At 38.1% G+C, this 20162-nt stretch overlaps 1 protein-coding gene and 1 long non-coding RNA gene across 2 annotated transcripts; one reads left to right on the forward strand and one right to left on the reverse strand.

The window, feature by feature from the left end:
• Positions 1 to 851: 851 nt before the first annotated feature.
• Positions 852 to 1815, reverse strand: LOC131551002 (uncharacterized). The gene is made up of 3 exons (XR_009273688.1): positions 1682 to 1815; positions 1168 to 1224; positions 852 to 1063 (listed from the first exon to the last, which is right to left on the reverse strand). It is a non-coding gene; the product is annotated as an uncharacterized LOC131551002 (long non-coding RNA).
• Positions 1722 to 19946, forward strand: rhoq (ras homolog family member Q). The gene is made up of 5 exons (XM_058793575.1): positions 1722 to 2211; positions 2779 to 2837; positions 16502 to 16666; positions 19539 to 19634; positions 19780 to 19946. The coding sequence occupies exons 1-5, from the start codon at positions 2070 to 2072 to the stop codon at positions 19933 to 19935; spliced, it is 618 nt and encodes a 205-aa protein (XP_058649558.1). The 5' UTR covers positions 1722 to 2069; the 3' UTR covers positions 19936 to 19946.
• Positions 19947 to 20162: the final 216 nt, after the last annotated feature.

A 20162-nucleotide genomic window follows, 5' to 3' on the forward strand; every position in this document is an offset into this window, starting at 1 on the left:
TGTTTGGTGCGCACCCGAGTGTGATTGCTGTATTCACACCTGCCCAAAAGATCCGCAACAAGGGGGAGAACGAACCAAACAAGACAGGTGTGAATACACCCTTAAGACTTTAATCTTTGCGACTTATATATGCACAAACAGCTTGTAACACTCCAACGACAAAGGAAAACATGAAATCACATCATATGACCCCTTTAAATGAGAGACAATCACTCACTCCTCTTTACTGAATTACTTTGTAGTTTTAACAAGAATTAATCTGTATTTAATTTATACAGTGAAGACTATCCAATGATATTTTACATTTGATTATTCGGTTTCTGTATCTGGAGTCAGATGTCTACGAACTTGAAAAAATGTAAACATTGTTATTTATTCATGCTATTTACACATTTTTCAAACAGGCCCCATGGGTACAACCGGCCCTGCAAATTCAGCTACGGCCCTGGATGGATGTGCTTTATTTTGCTTCAAAATCTTTATCACTATTCCATCCATCCATTATAATGCTTGGAAGAACTAGGACATTTTCTTATATATCTCCGATTTTATTTGTCTGAAAGAAGAAATTCATATACATATAGGATGGCTTGCTTAAAAGTGAGTAAATTATGAAGTAATTACATTTTTTTGGTGAACTCTTCCCTTATCACCAGCTATCAGGAGTGCCATGGGAGCAATTGTAAAAATCTTGTTCATTAATTGTTAAATTAATGGTAAATATTGTGTTTTTTCTGCTAGCCCATTTTTCTTTCATTTATTTTCCTCAATACATTTTCAACACAAAAAAAATATAAATTTATAAGTAATCTGACAAGAGAATCTGCATAGACACAGTGATGTCAACGCGAATGGGCGCGCCTGCACCACACCGTTTTATTGGTGCTCGCCCACACAAATCCATATACACAGAGCACAGGCGCACACACGCGCTCACAAGGTATGAGGTAATTGTTTGGTCACGTGACTCCTGCAGTAGCTGTCAAAAGTGATACAGCAGCGCATCCTTGACCAGCCTGCCCGCTTCCAGCTGATTGGACTGCGATCAGGTGTTAGGGATCATCTAGAAAGTGCAGAAACGAAAAATATGACTCTTACTTGTGATAACAGCAAATTATGAACTTATGAAGAAGAATACTAACTGCAAGCTCATAAAAAACAGTGTACCGGGCAAATTATAGTCAAGTCCAGGTTTCATCAAAGAATTGCTGTCATATGAATCCACTGTTAAAACATAATGCAGCAAAACAACTGTAATGTTATTAAAGCGGTTAATAAAAAAAAATAGTTTATATCATGCTTACTCTGCAATAATTTACGCCTTAAATGATTTTGCATCATAAAGGACACAGACATTTGAAGATAGTGGATGACAGTGAGTGATTGGGCCTTATTTCTGATAATCACTATTAAGAAGTGAATCTCTACAAACACTGTATTACTGCAAATGTATTATCTGAGTCCATATATATTTGGAAAATAGCAAGAAAGCATAATTTTCTGTGATATTTTCTTAAGAGCTTTTATGTTCCCGCTCTTTTAATGGTTAATTAGTCTTTGTCTGACTCCCTCAGATCCATAAGATACTAGCTGGTTTTTGCTTAATGGTTGGTTGGTTGATTCATACACAAAACAACGATAACCAATCTTTATACTTGATCCCTTGATCCAGAGTTATTACCCCGCCTATGTCGCAAGTCAATCCGTGTTGGGCTCAAGAGTCAGAGGAGGTGATACTGGGGTTGGAAAGTAGGGAAAGTGGGACAGCGGCGAGGGCGTATGGTGTTGAGCACGCGGCTTTAAGGTTGATGTCTTGACAACGCGAAGTTTGTCGCGTGCTTCCATCTCATCAGACGCGGCACGCGCTCGGCGAGTGCCAGTATTGAGAGGGAAAAACCTCAGTCAATGCCAAATTTGGGAAGCGGGGTGGAGGAAATGGCATTTCAGCTGTTTTTGCAGCCCGAGCGCGGCGCTGCTGCTGCTGCTGGTGACGCCTGAAGGGAGCTTTAACAACGCGGGATACATCTCTAGCAGCTGAAGATGGTGAATTCAAGTGTTTTATTATCGTCATGGCAAACGGAACCGGCAGCATCATGTTGAAATGCGTGGTCGTCGGCGACGGCGCCGTTGGAAAAACTTGTCTGCTGATGAGCTATGCCAACGACGCCTTTCCAGAAGAATATGTGCCCACTGTCTTTGATCATTATGCAGGTAAATAGCCTATGCCAGCGTATTACTGCGACATAATGAATATGAATCAATATTTCAGTGTCTGTTTGATGTATAAATGAATTTAACATGCATTTAGCGGTTTTCACAAGACCTCAGAGTGACTTGCATTGTATTGCGCTTGTGTTTCTATAATGGAAACCACCTGTGGGCTGAGGATGCAACTGGTGCACATCAGCATCCTTATGGCACGATTCATCTCCCTTTCACTCGATCAGAAATAAACAAAACTAATTTGCTTTCCTCTTTCGTTTGATCAGAAGTAAATAAAATCTGATTGAGAACCTTGATCAGAAATAAACAAATTTGCATCTCTCTTTCACAGAAGTAAATAACACTAAATTGAGTATCTTTCTTTCACTTATAGGCTATTTGCATCCCTCTTTCACTTGATCAGAAATAAACACTAATTTGCATTATTCTTTCACCTTTTCAGATATAATTAAAACATGACCAACAACCTTTCTTGATCTAAATGCAAGCACATTTAATCATGTTGGATCATTTCAGTCCTATATTTAAACTAATAATTTGTGATTTTGTTTTCAGTGAGTGTGACGGTTGGGGGAAAACAGTACCTGCTGGGGCTTTATGACACTGCGGGTCAGGTAGGGTTAAACCATTCCTCTCTCGTTGGACTGAGGCCTTTTCATTAGCAATAGTAACTCGATCGATTCAGGCAAAGTACACCGTGGCCTGTTCAGATGCGTCTTTTTGGCATTATATGCATGTGATTTCAAGAGAGAGTTCATCCAGAAATTTAATTTGTCATCATTTACATCACCTCATGTCATTCCAAACCTGTATGACTCACTTTCTTCTGTGGAATGCAAAATCTGAAGTTGGCAGGGTGATAGTATGATCAAAAAAGATGCAATGAGAAGCTGTCTGTCCCCAAATTCTGTTTAACTTCTTTGATGTTCCACAGAAGGAAGGTCATATGAGTCGTAAAGTCTTGTAAGTCAACATGAGTGTGAGTGTTAGATTACAGATGTTTTTCATTAATCACTAAGCCACTGCCAAACTCAACAGGTGAGTACACATTAGCGTCTCTCAGAGGAAAGCTAAACATGTGAAGCAGTTGGAATGCAACAGCTATCTGAAATTTTCCTCTGTTTTAACCACGTTGTTGAAAATGATCATGAAAGAAGATCTCAAGTTGCCATACATCCCTTGAACACTTCTTCCCAGAGGTAGTCTAGTCTTGAAGAATAAGTATCTGGAGGTTTAGCATTATAAATGGGAAGTTTAAAACTTGTGACCTGAAAGGCAAAAGCTGTGTCTGAAATCTCATACTCTCTGAATTAGTGGTACTTTGTTGTATCTGAATGTACTAATCTGGATGTGCTAGATTTGTCATGTTGTCTTGTGACCTGCTGCGTCCGTTGTGTTGCTTCACTGCTATTCACAAATCCTCTCCCATGGAATTATTGGATAGTAAAGTTCATTGGATGTGTGTTTCAGAATATTTCCAGAAGTAGTAGGTCACCTTTTATGAATAATTTGAGTTTGAACACACTACTTTTTTCACATACTGTTTTTTGCCTACTACATAGTAGGGAAGTATGCATATTCAGATGCAGCCAATGTCTAGACTTTAATTGAGTGTATGTGTTGTGTTGTATGTCAGGCTGTCTCTTGAGGTTGTTCTCGCAACACCAGACTATGTGTTGGTACATGTATGAATCTACCAAACGAGTAGCTGTAAATGTAGACTGAACTCTGAGCTTGATGCCTTCTCGCCCAAGGCCAATAATTCAAAAGTGGTATCGGGTGGGACTGTTAAAAAAAATCTGAATATCTGTCAGCGCTCATAGTCTTTGATCTCTGATGATTTATTTATTCTATGGATTTAATGTCTAGTGAAACTTTCTTTGCCCTTTCGTTTGAACAGTTGAAGATGGCTGATTTCAATTAACATTCCACGCAGTTCCAATAAAGACATCAGAGCTTTTGTGCAAAAGGATTAGTGTGCGTAAGTTTAATTCAGGTATGATATAGAAAACTGTATCCTCATATTTTCAATGGTCTTTGAATGATGATCATGAAACACACAAAAAATTATTGCCAGGACTTCAGGACATACCAAATCCATGAAATCCACTTTGAAGTTCTTAGTTCTTAAACATAGTAGTGCATCTGACACGGATGGCTTTTTTTCATTGAGGGTCATCCTTTAAAAAAAAAAACAAAGAATGTGAGTAGTGGGCCAGATGTGTGGAAATGTCACTGAGGGCCAAGCAGTGGGATTTAGTTTCGAGGCAGTTCAAACACACAAAACACTCCCCACGTTCACCCTCTCTCCACAGCTGGCACCAGTTAGTACCGTACAGAAACCATGACCGATCACTTGATCAAGAGGATTCATTTAACCGAAAAACTGGAAAGAGGGTTAAATTCAAAGCTGATGTTCAATGTGGTATAGGATAGACTTAAAGCAGTTCACCCAAAAATGTACAAAAAAAAATGTTTTAGAAATCTGCATGACCGACCTTCTTCTGTGGAGCACAAAAGTTGATGTTTATGCAATGGCCAAGCAGATTTTCTCTGTGAGAGATTGTGAAGCATCAAGAAATTGTTGGAAGAACCCAGATAGGAAAAGCATGTCTTGAGCTGGAAATAACCCCCAAATGCTGGTTAGGAGCTTCTAGGAAGAATCTGGAAACAATATAAGGCTTTTTTTATGATGATGCTGTTTTTCTCTGTACATACTCCGGGTCAATTAAACTACACACAAAAGCAAGATACACGAAGCAAGGTCAGAATCACCTCCACATTGCATTGTGTTTACCAGAATCGGATAGGCTACTTAAAGCTGCAGTCCGTAACTTTTGGTGCTCTAGAGGTTAATAAAGAGAACTGCGTGCATCTTGCGGAAGAACATTGTAGCCGGAGCTACTTCTCTTTGTCTACACTGTAAGAAAAAAAAAAAGGAAAAAAAAGAAAAGTTGAGCCAACTTAAAATTTTAAGGCAACCAGCTTCAGCAGATTTTTGAGTTTGCTCAACTTATTTTTGTGGGAGATTCTCAAATTTTTTTTGTATAAACTTAAAACGACAAGTTGAGAACTCAAAAATCTACTGAAGCTGGTTGCCTTAATTTTAAGTTGGCTCAACTTTTTTTTTTTTTTTTTACAGTGTATGATGAATCGCGCAGGTACTTGGCTACTCCGCAGCGGTTCCACCAGCACCAGTCCGAATATAAAAACCTATTATAGGTGTACCGTATTGATTCAGGATAAGCCAAAAACACAGTTTGGAAAATGATGTACTCTCTTATTATATTCATTTTGTAAATTTTGAACGCAAAAAAAGTTACAGACTGCAGCTTTACGGTCAGGAATCGGATACTTGTTGTAAAATTTCAATTCCGCCTATCAATTCCTGTGTGCACACCTATTTCATTTTATTTTTTTAGGTGGCGAAAAGGGGCTGTTAAAAATGTTTTTGTCTTTGAATCATTCATTCATTCGATTCATTCAAAAAGACTGATTCATCCAGTAATGAAACAAGTAAATCTTGAGTGAGTCATTGAATCATTCCATGAGATTTTGTTTAGTTGTCATATATTTTTTCTTTGAAATTGTGAGAGAGCTACAGCCTCCATTTTCAAAAAGTGTCTCAATTTATCCAGAATCATGCAGCTCTATTTTGCACACAAACAGCTCTTAATTGAGTCAAGTTTTTATGTAGCCTGCTGATTTTTGTTCATGCTATTCAGCAGCAATTAAATGTTTTGCAAAAAGAGACACAGAATAAATGTTTGATATCTAAATTTTGACTTAATTTTATAAACCAAATTGGAATCGAAACTGGGAATCAATAAGAATAAGAATCGGAATTGAAATTGATCAAATTCAAACGATACGCAACCTTATTACCTGGGACCTAAAATAGTTAGATATAGTATATATAATGTACTATGTATATATACTATAGAATGTGTTTTTAAGTTTGTGTTTCGGTTGTCAAACATTTGAGTTCTTTGAACCCGAAGTGTTTGATAGAAATAAAATGCCTTCAGTGTTTGAAAGACCAGATAATTTTGAAGACCAAACTAATCAGCTATTTGCACTTATAGACATCTATAATTACATTTTTTTTTTCTTCCAGCCGTACTATTGTGGGTTTGACTGCAATATTCCAATTTATATATTCCATGTACATTCCCTTCTGTGTTGACTAGATAAAGGACTTCATCAGAATTCCCTTTGTATGACAAAGGGTGACTTGCCCTTCTCAGACATGTGTGTTAATGAGTGTGTGCTCCATAGCCATGGAGCACACACTCATTGGAAGAGAAAGGAGCGACAGTTTTCTGGCACACTTTGTGCAGTGAATAAAGAGTATCAATATTGGAAAAATAGGCAGGTGTTCTTTCTATTTTAGTATGTTAAAAATAGTTTCAAGCCTGTGGTTGCTAAGAAGGAGGGCGTCACTTGGCTCATGAGCAGATGCATGTCTGTTGGATGCCTTCACTGGCTCTTCGTCTGATTGGTCCTGACATGCTAATTGCCTCAGGAGGAGTCAGAGAGTAAGCTGGCTAGTGTCAGTAAAGGGGCAACCTCTCAGATGTTGGCATCTGTCTCACAGCTCCATTGAAACCATCTAATCCTGACCTTTCATCCTCTACTCTCAGTCCTTCAACTTTTTCTTTCTTCACTGAGGTGATGTTTTAACATGGCTTTGAGTTGACAGGCTCTTAATGAGCCTCAGAGAGGGAACTGGGCCCCAGATGTGAAGTACAGCTGCAGTTTGCGTTTCTTTTTCACTCCAGGAAACCCTCCCACCCTGCTGCTTTTTGCCCCTTCTTGGGGCTCAGGCTACCTTGTGACCAGGCAGATAACTAGAAGGGATTTTGAACCATAAGAATGTTCGTGTTTTGAAAGTGCTCACATAATATGTTCCTTTTATTCTCAACTGCTTTGAATTCCTACTGGAGTCTATTTCTGGAATGAAAAAAGGACATTGAGTTTGAGCCGCACACAAACACACACATATTATGTCTTTTATTAGTGAAGACAGGACTGAAAAACTCACAATTTGTAGACTGAATTAAATTTTGTCTTATGATATTAACGTTATCATTTAGCAGACACTTTTATCTCATGTAACTTAGTAAGTATGCAACTCATGTACAGTTAGTAAGCATGTGAGGGTATCAACTTTTCATGTTCATTTTTTCCATGTTCAAACGGTATTATCAAGATATTGAAATATTGCAAAAAAGTGTTGTCATAAATACAGTATAATAGGTTTAATAACTTTCTTTTTATAACAAAAAAGAACTGAACATTTAAATTTATACCACCACTGTGCAGCATCCACCTGAATGATACAACGGCAGCCACAGTATTTTAGTTACTGTATTTTAGTTTTAACTTTGGCAGCATTTTGAAGACCCATACTCAATGCATGTTTTTCAAGGTTCCCCTTTTTATCAAACATATTTTATTGGACTGTCCAGCTTTTAATGTATGCAGAAAACTCTTTTATGAAGTGAACTTACTTAAAGAGTTTAGTATAATTTTGCCAGAAAAAGTTTTAGAATTTTTGTCATATGTTAATGTAAAAAATCTTGTTTAATGCAACTTGTTTGTTTGTTTGTTTGTTTGCTGGTTTTTATTGTATTTGTTATATTTGTATTTTTTAAATTGTTTTTGCCATGAAAATAGCATGTGATGCGGATATGGCATTAAATAAATATATAGGTTACTACTACTCAAGGCAACTTTTTTTTTTTTCTTCTTTTTGACATTTTCAACATTTAAAGGTGCACTAACCTTTTTTTTTATTATTATTTATTTTTTTTTAGCAGCGTTATTTGAAAGCACCAAAACAAACATGCCCATACCCCAATGGGACCGCACCCCTATTTTGAAATCTTCGCCCCACACATACGTACACAACCCTGGCATAACGATGATCGCGGAAACAAATGAAGATGATACACAAGCATATTCAAACAAAAGCCAACGCAGATAAGTTGTGTGAAACAAAGCAAAATCAACGTTACTCGCCTATCAAGAAGAAACGACGCAACCTTGGCGTCTGATTCGAGCCCTTCCCGCTCCTCGAGTTCTCTCCACCACTGGAAAGCTGCTCTGATGTTTACGCGGGGTCCTACCTCTTGCCTGATCTTAACCCTTCTTTTTAATGTTTTGTTCCTGCGAATTATTATTATTATTATTATTATTATTTATTTATTTATTTTTTTTTAATTGATTGATTTATTTATTTTTTCAATTTTCCAGTTCTCTCTATCCAAGGTCGATCTGCTAATATCCGTCCTGCACACTCAAATTGAGCGCTCTCTTCTTGCTATCATTACAAGACAAGCATTTTTCCAAAATTGCTTGGTGCACCTTTAATATGTATTATTTTATATATTATTTCAGCTTTATTTGACTTAATGGAAAAATAGTTTTAGTTTTAGTTAACAACACCAACACTGTGTACTGAATCCCAAGAGTTAACCAGAGCTGTATAAAAGCAACTACAACTGTAAAAGAGACAATGAGAAAAGTTACTTTTTAATTGTTATTGTTATTTATAATTGTTATTTATTTGCAGAACTGGCCGTTTCTTGAAGGTTATGGTCTCAGCAGATCAGGTGGGGTACGAAGCAAGTTCTTCCACAGTGGAAGAGAGAGAGTTGGGCTAAGTAATCCGCCTATGTGTGTGTTTATTCAGTGTACAGTGAAAGCAAGCTTCAATTAATCTGCATCGTCTGAGTAAACACAGCCATGAATTATTCTCTTTGGATAAAGGCACAGGAGCCTCTTTCTTCTTCCTTCTCCTTCCCTTCTTCAAGTCCCCTTCTTGCTGAATACATTCTGAATATAAAACTTTCTGTATAAAATCACCCAACCATTTCTTTCTTTTTCAACTTGCATAACTGGGCCTTGTGGTAATTTTAGTTTGCTGTATTTCAGTCTCTCCCTCTGATTCCTGTTGTCTTATGTAAGGAATGAGGTGCTAACAGCAAAGAGACTATCAACTGCAGATTGACCCACTTATTTCACTACAGCAAATCCATACAGATAACCTAACACACATTCACATATTATTATTATTATTATACAAAAGACAGATTTCAGAATTTAAAGAGTTTAAAAATCTGATTGGATTAAGAGTGCAGGAAGACATGCCTACATGCAGTAAATGGAGAGCAGGGGGGCTCTGGAGATAAATGTTTCATAGGAACATCAGTGTAAAAACACTCTTTCTTTCTCTCTCTACCATATTGGTCTCTCTCACTCTCTCAGCTCATCTCTGTGACTGTGGGAATCGTACAGGAGGACTGTACAGACAGACCGATTGGAATCTGATCTAAAAGACATGGAGTGAGGGAAGAGAAAAGGGCAAGGCAATTGCACTCTGAGTGATGGATGGATATATGCCTGCTTTATTAGCCCAGTGTTGTAAATTGTGCTGCAATAAAAGCCAGACACAGTCAACACTGTACGATTGAAACGGAACAGTTAAGCATAAATTTCAATAGATGCTGACTGATGCAGATATGAAATGTCTATTATACAATATATAAAAGCATACATGCGCGCACATGCGTTTGTTTTTGTGAAAAGTGGAGGCATCCCATAGGCGTAATGGTTTTTATACTGCACAAACTGTATGTGCTATTGCCCTACATATCCTACACCTAACCCTACCCCTTACAAGAAACTTTGTGCTATTTCAGATTTTCAATCCACTCCATTCTGTGTGATTTATAAGCGTTTTGAAAAGTGGGGACATGGGGTAATGTCCTGAAAAGTCACCTTCTCCTTGTAATACCTATGTCATACCGTAGTCATTATACAAATTTATGCCCTCATTTGTCACAAAAACACACACACACATATATACATATACATACATACATACATACATACATACATACACACACACACACACACACACACACACACACACACACACACACACACATATATATATATATATGTATATGATATTTACATTTACATATATAAAAAATTTACTCGCGCCCTACCAATCAAAAGTTTGGAATTTATATGATATTTTGCTGGTAGGAATTAATACTTTCATTCAACAAGAATGAAGTAAATTAAGTCACCTCTGACATTTTGTAATGGTACAAAAGATTTCCATTTCAATTAAATGCATGTTTTTCATGTCTATTCATCAAATAATTCTGAACAAAAAATGTATCACTGTTTACACAAAAATATTAAAGGGTTATTCCACCCCAAAATGAAAGTTTTGCCATTAATCACTTACCCCCATGTTGTTCCAAACCCAAAAAAGCTTAGTTTGTCTTCAGAAAACAATTTTAAGATATTTTGGATGAAAGTCGGGAGGCTTGTGACTGTCGTCACAATTCTTCTCCGCATCACCGTAACACCATTTTGGAGAATATCTGCTGGACGCAAACTGCATACGCTGTTCTGTGTCAGCCACATCACATAGATACCCTGGTTTCGTTCAAATCAAAGTGTAAATAAATGTAGAAAACGTATCCGTGTGGCGCAGCTGACACAGAACAGCGTATGCAGTTTGCATCCAGCGGATATTCTGCCACTACGGTGATGCGGAGGAGACGAATTGTTGAATAAAGTCGTAATTTTTATTTTCTTTGCGTACAAAGTATTCTCATCGCTTCATAACATTCAGATTGAACCACTGATGGCAGATGGACTATTCTGACGATGTCTTTCATACTTTTCTGGGCTTTGACAGTGTTATTTACCTGGCAGTCAGTGGGACAGTCACAAGCCTCCCGGTTTTCATCCAAAATATCTTAAATTGTGTTCCAAAGACGAACGAAGCTTTTACGGGTTTGGAACGACATTGGGGTAAGTGATTAATGACAATTTTCATTTTGGGGTGGAGTAACCCTTTAAGCAGCACAGCTGTTATCAATATTGATAAAAATAAGAGATGTTTCTTGATCACCCAAATCAGCGGATTAGAATGATTTAATAAAAAAAATAAAATAAATTGTACTAATATTTCACAATATTATTGTTTTTAACTGTGCTTTTGATCAAATAAATACAGCCTTGGTGAGAATAAGAGACTTCTTTCCAAACCATTAGAAATATTAAACAATATAAACAACATTTACACAATAGCCATATGTGTTTTAGTACAAAATAGTATTTTTATTTTATATAGTCTTTTATATTCAACTGAAGGACAGAATTGAGAGAAGGAAGTGAAGGGGAGGAGAGGTACGGGATCTCGAAATGATTTGAAATGAATTCAAACTCATGTCATTTGTGCTAACCACTGAGTTGCAACTCCAACACACAAACATATTTTAAACTGTGTGTGTGTTAGGGAGAATGAATGAATATATAGCTCTGATGTCTGTAGCAAGTGAAGGACAGTGACTAGGCATGTCAGAACAGATAACAAATGCCTGATAGCCCTCCTCTATCCTATATCAGATATTTGCTTTTGTAAGAAACAAAAAGGAGAAGGACAGAGGCAGGAGTTGTGTTATACAGTACTGTGTAGAGCAGAAACTGTGTACAATTGACTGTATTGTCACTGTGTTCATACTCCAGGAGAAATGCGTGCATTCAGAGGCTGTCTGTTGTCAGTGGTATCAGCTGGAGGGAGAGCTGTATGGTAATGACGGCAGCAGGCAGCAGAGAAGGGTGTTTCCAGGTTCACTGCATTAGACTGCTGTCTCGTTTTTTTTCAATCCATTTCCCTCAGCTCTCAAAAGAGCAGGGTGCTCACGCACACACAGGTACACACACACACACACATACGGTTTCCACAGAAATGTCACACATTTCATTATTAACAAGCTCTGGATCGTGATAAGCCGTCACAGGCTGTTTTCAAGGGGGTAAAGCGCTAATATAAATACCTACTTAATCAACTGGTTTTCACAAGCTACAATCAAAATGTATTTTAACTTCATTACAAGCCAGCAAAGCAGCCTGTTTCAGCTCAGCTGACTTTTTATGCTACAATAGAAACCAATGTTGTGGAAACTACTTAAAATGATGGGAAGCATGTAGCATGACAAGCTGCAGTTTCAATGTAATTCTTCTACAATAAACTACCTTTTAATTATAACTTTATGTACAAATGTACCTTACATACATTTCTGTGTGTGTATAATATATATATATATATATATATATATATATATATATATATATATATACACACACACACACACACACACACACACACACACACAGGGTGCGGAAAGTATTCAGACCCCCTTAAATTTTTCACTCTTTGTTATATTGCAGCCATTTGCTAAAATCATTTGTTTATTTTTATTTTTTTTCCCTCATTAATGTACACACAGCACCCCATATTGACAGAAAAACACAGAATTGTTGACATTTTTGCAGATTTATTAAAAAAGAAAAACTGAAATATCACATGGTCCTAAGTATTCAGACCCTTTGCTCAGTATTTAGTAGAAGCACCCTTTTGATCTAATACAGCCATGAGTCTTTTTGGGAAAGATGCAACAAGTTTTTCACACCTGGATTTGGGGATCCTCTGCCATTCCTCCTTGCAGATCCTCTCCAGTTCTGTCAGGTTGGATGGTAAACGTTGGTGGACAGCCATGTTTAGGTCTCTCCAGAGATGCTCAATTGGGTTTAAGTCAGGGCTCTGGCTGGGCCATTCAAGAACAGTCACGGAGTTGTTGTGAAGCCACCCTTCGTTATTTTAGCTGTGTGCTTAGGGTCATTGTCTTGTTGGAAGGTAAACCTTCGCCCAGTCTGAGGTCCTGAGCACTCTGGAGAAGGTTTTCGTCCAGGATATCCCTGTACTTGGCCGCATTCATCTTTCCCTCGATTGCAACCAGTCGTCCTGTCCCTGCAGCTGAAAAACACCCCACAGCATGATGCTGCCACCACCATGCTTCACTGTTGGGACTGTATTGGACAGGTGATGAGCAGTGCCTGGTTTTCCACACATACCGCTTAGAATTAAGGCCAAAAGTTCTATCTTGGTCTCATCAGACCAGAGAATCTTATTCAGGTGTTTTTAGCAAACTCCATGCGGGCTTTCATGTGTCTTGCACTGAGGAGAGGCTTCCGTCGGGCCACTCTGCCATAAAGCCCCGACTGGTGGAGGGCTGCAGTGATGGTTGACTGTCTACAACTTTCTCCCATCTCCCGACTGCATCTCTGGAGCTCAGCCACAGTGATCTTTGGGTTCTTCTTTACCTCTCTCACCAAGGCTCTTCTCCCCCGATAGCTCAGTTTGGCCGGACGGCCAGCTCTAGGAAGGGTTCTGGTCGTCCCAAACGTCTTCCATTTAAGGATTATGGAGGCCACTGTGCTCTTAGCAACCTTAAGTGCAGCAGAAATTTTTTTGTAACCTTGGCCAGATCTGTGCCTTGCCACAATTCTGTCTCTGAGCTCTTCAGGTAGTTCCTTTGACCTCATGATTCTCATTTGCTCTGACATGCACTGTGAGCTGTAAGGTCTTATATAGACAGGTGTGTGGCTTTCCTAATCAAGTCCAGTCAGTATAATCAAACACAGCTGGACTCAAATGAAGGTGTAGAACCATCTCAAGGATGATCAGAAGAAATGGACAGCACCTGAGTTAAATATGAGTGTCACAGCAAAGGGTCTGAATACTTAGGACCATGTGATATTTCAGTTTTTCTTTAATAAATCTGCAAAAATGTCAACAATTCTGTGTTTTTCTGTCAATATGGGGTGCTGTGTGTACATTGAGAAAAAAAAAAAAAAAAAAGAACTTAAATGATTTTAGCAAATGGCTGCAATATAACAAAGTGAAAAATTTAAGGGGGTCTGAATACTTTCCGTACCCACTGTGTATATATATATATATATATATATATATATATATATATATATATATATATATAGGGTTCAGATGCTAAAGCCTCTAGGTACATCTGACGTTTTCTATCAAATTAGCATTTCTTTCTAGCTTTTGTGTATAGGTTTCTATGTAAGTCCTGGTACTTCTGAATGGGTTGAGGCTGGGATTTAACACATTTGAAGTGAAAGTACTTGATGAACATATACTATGTGTGGAGAGCATTCCCCATCCATCCATCCATCCATCCATCACCCCCCCCCCCCCTTTTTTGCCATTGTTTGGACAGACAGATAGTTATTCCCCAAATTCATGCCATTCTTTGATCTAATGTCATCTTTGTGACTTTTTTCACAAAATTATACTTTTAGGTGCTGCTAGTGCTTTGACAATTACACATTTCACCTTTAAGTTAGTAACATTGCTACATTTCATTAGGGACTCCCCAACACGGACCTAACTTGTGTTAAATGTGTGTTCTCTGGAGGTAGCAGGAGGAGATTTGCAGGAGACGTGGGTGGATGATGTGTTGGCTTATTCTACATTCAGTTTTGGCAAAGGGCAGCTGTAAATAATATCATCCCTCCCACCCTGCCCCCTGTAGAATGTTTGAACAGACCAGAGGATGGGCAGCGAGTGTATTTATAACGCAGCCGCCCCGCAGGGCCAACACAAACTCACACAACACTCTCGATTACACCACAGATGCACCTGCTCAACTTTGTTTTGTCAGGTTGTGTTGCAACAAATCTTGATTTATCATGTGGCAGGAACAGGACGGTCTCCTGACAGCAGAAGCAAACCGTTTTGGGCTATAATTCTTAAGGTTATATATCGCAAGTTCATATCTAAGCCACAGAACGCCACATTTGGCCTTGAAACATTGACAGTTGCAAGTAAAAACAGAAGGTTTATATCACTCGCCAATCTTCTTGATGGATGAGTGACTGTCCGGGTGTGTTGTGTGTAATGAATGTGTGTGTACTTGACGTTGTTCAAAGTGAGCTTTCCTAAACTGTCCTATGACCATCCCTAAAGGCCCCAATACATTGCAAGCTAATTCGAGAAGAATTGTTGGATAAAGTCGTTACTTGTTTTCTTTGCGTACAGAAAGTATTCTCGTAGCTACATAAAATTATGGTTGAACCACTGATGCCACATGGACTATTTTAATGATGCCTTACTACATTTCTGGGCCTTGAACATGTCAGTTGCATTGCTGTCTATGCAGGGTCAGAAAGCACTCGGATTTCATCAAAAATATCTTAATTTGTGTTTTCCGAAGATGAACAAAGGTCTTACGAGTTTGGAACAACATGAGGGGGAGTAATTAATGACAGAATTTTCATTTTAGGGTGAACTATCCCTTTAAAGGTGAAGTCACATTTAAATTACTCTGCGAAGTTTCACAAGCGAAATCAAGTCCTTCCAGTTGCCACACAGATTTCTGCTCATGTCACACAAATTCAACATGTTGATCAACAGAAAACTGCTTGGTTTTAAAGTGACTACATCTCTGTGCTATAGACTATGGAGGTTTTTAGATGTTTTAATCTGACTGCACCTTACGGCTTCAGAAATCCTGAAGGGCTGCAAATTATGGAAACTGGCAGCAGTACTTTTTCACTCGCAATCTTCAGTCGGCAGTTGTTAGTAACGTCCCTCGCGGTTCAGATGCAGAGGTGCTCCAAGATGAGAGACGTCACGGTAAATTAAACTGAAGCTTAGAAACTCTGGCTCCACATTTCTGAGGTTTCATTTCTGGAAGGCCAGGATGGTTCCCTGTCGCAAATGAAATGTTTATACTGCAAAGCATAGCCAGAGGCACATGCTGTTATAGTTTAGACACATTCTCATTAGAAAGAATAACCATGGATGATTGCATACCAACACACATGCTGCCTGTGGAGAGACAAACACACACACACACACACACACGTCGGGAGAAAACAAGTTCCCAAAAATATCAGTCACATGTCCCCTGTAAATCCAGGCTTATCTATTGTAGCGTCTGGGGTTTCTGGTTTCCAGAGGACATGTCTCTGCCTCCGTGCTGCTTTAGAGGACGAATGGGGAGATGGAGGAAACGCTATTGAATGAAATATGGATTTATGGGTCATGAGCCGTAATCTAAATCGTATTAATCTCTGCTCAATCATTGGGGTCAGTGTAATTTCTGGTTGCTGCTTAAGTGATTGTTGATAATGTTCCATTGCTGAGTGTTTGTGGACAGTGATTCAATACAGCAGTGGATGCTATTAGTTACGATTTGTAGAGAAGAAAATGACACTTTGTATTCAAAGCAAACTCCTATTAAGGTAATTTACTAATGTAAATGTTTCTGATAACAACTTTTGAGTGCATTCCTGATGCGTTTTTGGCCATTGTTGACCTGATGAACAGTAAAAAAAAGGCTCGGTACTTGTTTTTACCTAGTGTCCTCTGCTCTGACAGGAGGACTATGATCGCCTACGACCCCTGTCCTACCCCATGACAGATGTCTTCCTCATTTGCTTCTCCGTGGTGAATCCGGCCAGCTTCCAGAACGTGAGAGAGGAGTGGGTCCCTGAGCTGCAGGAGTACGCACCCAACGTCCCTTACCTGCTCATCGGCACTCAGGTACGCTCACCTGCTGCTACATACAACAGCAATATAATATTCCATATACTGTAACTGTAACCTTTTGTAATTGTATGTGAAACAGTGCAGAAATTAGCAAAAAAAAATTTTTCAAACACTAGTACGCTACAGTATACTGTTGTTGCTACTGGGGCTTTATTGTATTGTGCTATTGTGTGTGTGTGTGTGTGTGTGTGTGTGGGGTGGGGGAATTAAAGGGAGATATATTAAAAAAGGGCTGAATCTAAAATAAATATATAGTTAAAGTTACAATGGAAAAACCTGGAAGGTTGTATCAAATACAAGTTTTATGAAATTTATGACAGCAACAGAACTGACATCATAGTCACAGGACTGACCAGAGTAACAGGATGACAGGACACCCATTCTTCAGCACAACGCACATATTTGTTTACATAATTCTGTGACCATTTTAAATTGCATTATATTCTTTTGCACTTACTTGGCATGGTTGTATGACAATAGTAAATAGTCAATTTTTCAGTTAAAGTCAGTTCATTGTTGATTTAACACATTACATTGCTAATGTTTTAAGGGTATTGTAACTAGATAATGCATTCCATCTGTTTAACAGTATTGACACTGCATGATGCCCCTTCTCAGTCAAGCCTCATAAATCATCAAAAATAGAATATTATAGAGGAGCGAGAGAAACATGCTTTTGTTTTAAGTGTTGGGATCCTGGTTGAGAGATGATGTAACCTCCTAGAATGATGTCACTTGAATGTACCATTATTTTACAAGGGGTTTTTGATCAGGGTAACAGGGCTGAAATGAAATAAAAATGATTTTACATTTTATAGAAAAAAAAAGTATACTTATGCTAACAACATTGCTTAACAATGACTGTATTTAGAACAATATGCAAATGTGATTTTTATATCATTTTTCCTTCATTTTGCAAAATAAATGTCCTGCTGAAAAAGAAAAATCATAGTGAGGGACAGGCCAAAAACCTTACCCTTATCAGCATAAATTATATTTAAATTATTTAAATATAATTTAAGTTAACTTTTTTGATGTAATATTGATTGAAATAATACATAGTATTATGTTTTTAAATCGCAAATTTATTTGTTATGTGTGATTATTTCTTAGGGATGCAAAAGGCACCGATTTTTGTGGGGGGAAAAAATTTTTTAGTTTAGGCATCACAATATTATAATGTACAATTTAATATGGATATGCATTTTGAGAAAAATTACATTTAATAGTGCTATTAAATTATTTTTGTTTTCTTTTTTGCAATATTGCTCTATATATAATATAAAATATACACCCACACAATATCAACCAATACTGATAAGTAAAAATATATCTACTATCAGCCAATGACCATTATGGTTCAATATATTGTACATCCCTATGATAGGCCACCTATTGCAGATGTAGCCCAAGCACATTTATTTTCTGTTTTTGTTCGTTCTGTGGTGACTGTCAAAATTACTGATGCCTTATATTTATGTTCTGGGAGAATCTAATGTGATTGTAACTGATGTGTGGTTAAACTGTGGTAATATTATTGATTGAATAAATTGATTTGTGTGCCAACATGAAAGGTTCAGTTGTACAGTGTTCGTAGCATGATATCGTCGATTGAATTGTCCAAGTGGCTTATGACTGTGGTTTGGCAATTACAATATCCTGTGTATGTGTGTTAAGAGTGAGGGTTTGTCATCTGCTTCAGTCTGGTCAGGTCATGTTTATCGTTGTGTGCATGTCTCCTGTCTTTATCAGACCACAGAATGAGATGAATACAGATGCAGTGCAATCAATAAGAAAGGGTGCCAGAGAGAGTCACAGGAACAAGGTCCCTGAACTAGGGCTGCACGATAAACCGGGATAAAACCAAAAACATGATAAGGCTTGGTGCGATTATCAAAGCTGCTCCATGCAAACTCATCTGTGCATCTGTATTTGTGAGTTTGGGCCACTTTAATGTGCATTTGAGAACACAACACGTTTCCCATACTTGTAATGAGGATCGCTTATCAACAAGGGGTTTTCCCTCAAAATAAAAGTTTGATTTAACGTTTAGAAACTTAAGACATCCATAAATATTAGTATTGTAATTTTACAGCTGCAATGAAGTGTAATCCTTTTCTGGATATGCAGTAAATGAATTCCAAGTATTGAGTTTAGAAGAGTTTATTTAATGTAAAACTGACTTCAGTGGAATATTAGTATTTATATCAGAGTATTATGTCTTATTTAGTTTTTTAGTAATTTTTTAATTATTTAGTAGTAGTTATAATAATTTCACAAAATAATAATCATTCTATAGCCATATTTTTATAGCCATAATGATATAGAACCACAATTTTTTGACAAATTCAGCAAACTTTTCGCAGTCATGATTTTTATCAAAAACTTCAGTTTGATTGATCGAGCCCTTCACTGAACCCTATAAAGCTTCACTTCTGCTGGTGACATATTTAAAGGAAACCTTTTCAATTTCAATTTGTGCTCCACATGCCTAATTGGAAGTACTGCTCTGTGTGGTGGTTTTGGTAATACGTCAGTGGATGTATGGAGAGCGGCTTTTTGTGGAGAGGAGCTGGCAAAAACTCAAACTTAGATGAAGTGGAATTTTAATTGGAAACAGTGAAGACGGAGACCCTTCTAGACAACTGCAGTGGTACTTTTTAGGTGAAAGGGGAGTCTGCAGACACATGCCACCATCTGGTCTTGGGTTGAATTTCCTGGAGCCTTCTGCTCTAAAAACAAACCCCACCGTATGGAATCTCATCCGCTGTCCTCAAAAGAAATGCACAGAGCACATGGGCTTCTACAGTTAACCCCTCATGTTGAGTTTGCTTAACTGTAAATTTGTCTCCGTTTTTGACTGTAGATTGATCTGCGGGACGACCCCAAGACTATTGCCAAGCTGAACGATGTGAAGGAGAAGCCCATTGTGACAGAACAAGGCCAAAAGCTAGCAAAGGAGGTGAGAAATGGATAGTTCCTTTTTCGCAAGAACAAAATAAAACTGAAACTTTGTACTAAGAAAAACTCTGATGTGAGTCAAAAGGAAAGCAAAAAAAGATTCTTGTGACTTACTGGTTTGTATCTCATTTTCTATGCCTTTCCAGATTGGTGCCTGCTGTTATGTTGAATGCTCAGCACTGACACAGAAAGGCCTGAAGACTGTGTTCGATGAGGCCATTATAGCCATTCTGGCTCCTAAGAAAGGTGCACTCAAGCGAAGACTGGGCCCACGCTGCATCAACTGCTGCCTCATCACATGATACACCAGCTCAAGGGCATCCAGCGAACTGACGGTGACCAACTGACAAACAACCAGATTTCAATCTGACTTCTGAACTATAGCAAGGCGAACCAATGGGCCCAGTCACCTACAAGTCCAAGTTATGGGCAAATAACTAGAGGAACAGACAAAAAGACACATTGTTCAGGGAGAAATGACACAAGAACACTAAACATTGAGAATGGAATACAAAGAAAATGGACAAAA

This window comes from Onychostoma macrolepis, chromosome 12, assembly GCF_012432095.1.
Source record: "Onychostoma macrolepis isolate SWU-2019 chromosome 12, ASM1243209v1, whole genome shotgun sequence".
NCBI lineage: Eukaryota > Metazoa > Chordata > Actinopteri > Cypriniformes > Cyprinidae > Onychostoma > Onychostoma macrolepis.

Coding starts and splice junctions, on each gene's coding strand:
- rhoq (XM_058793575.1), top strand. CDS start 2,070: ATGGCAAACGGAACCGGCAGCATCATGTTGAAATGCGTGGTCGTCGGC. Junction 16,667..19,538: donor ACCTGCTCATCGGCACTCAG/GTACGCTCACCT, acceptor TTTTGACTGTAG/ATTGATCTGCGGGACGACCC. Junction 19,635..19,779: donor GCCAAAAGCTAGCAAAGGAG/GTGAGAAATGGA, acceptor ATGCCTTTCCAG/ATTGGTGCCTGCTGTTATGT.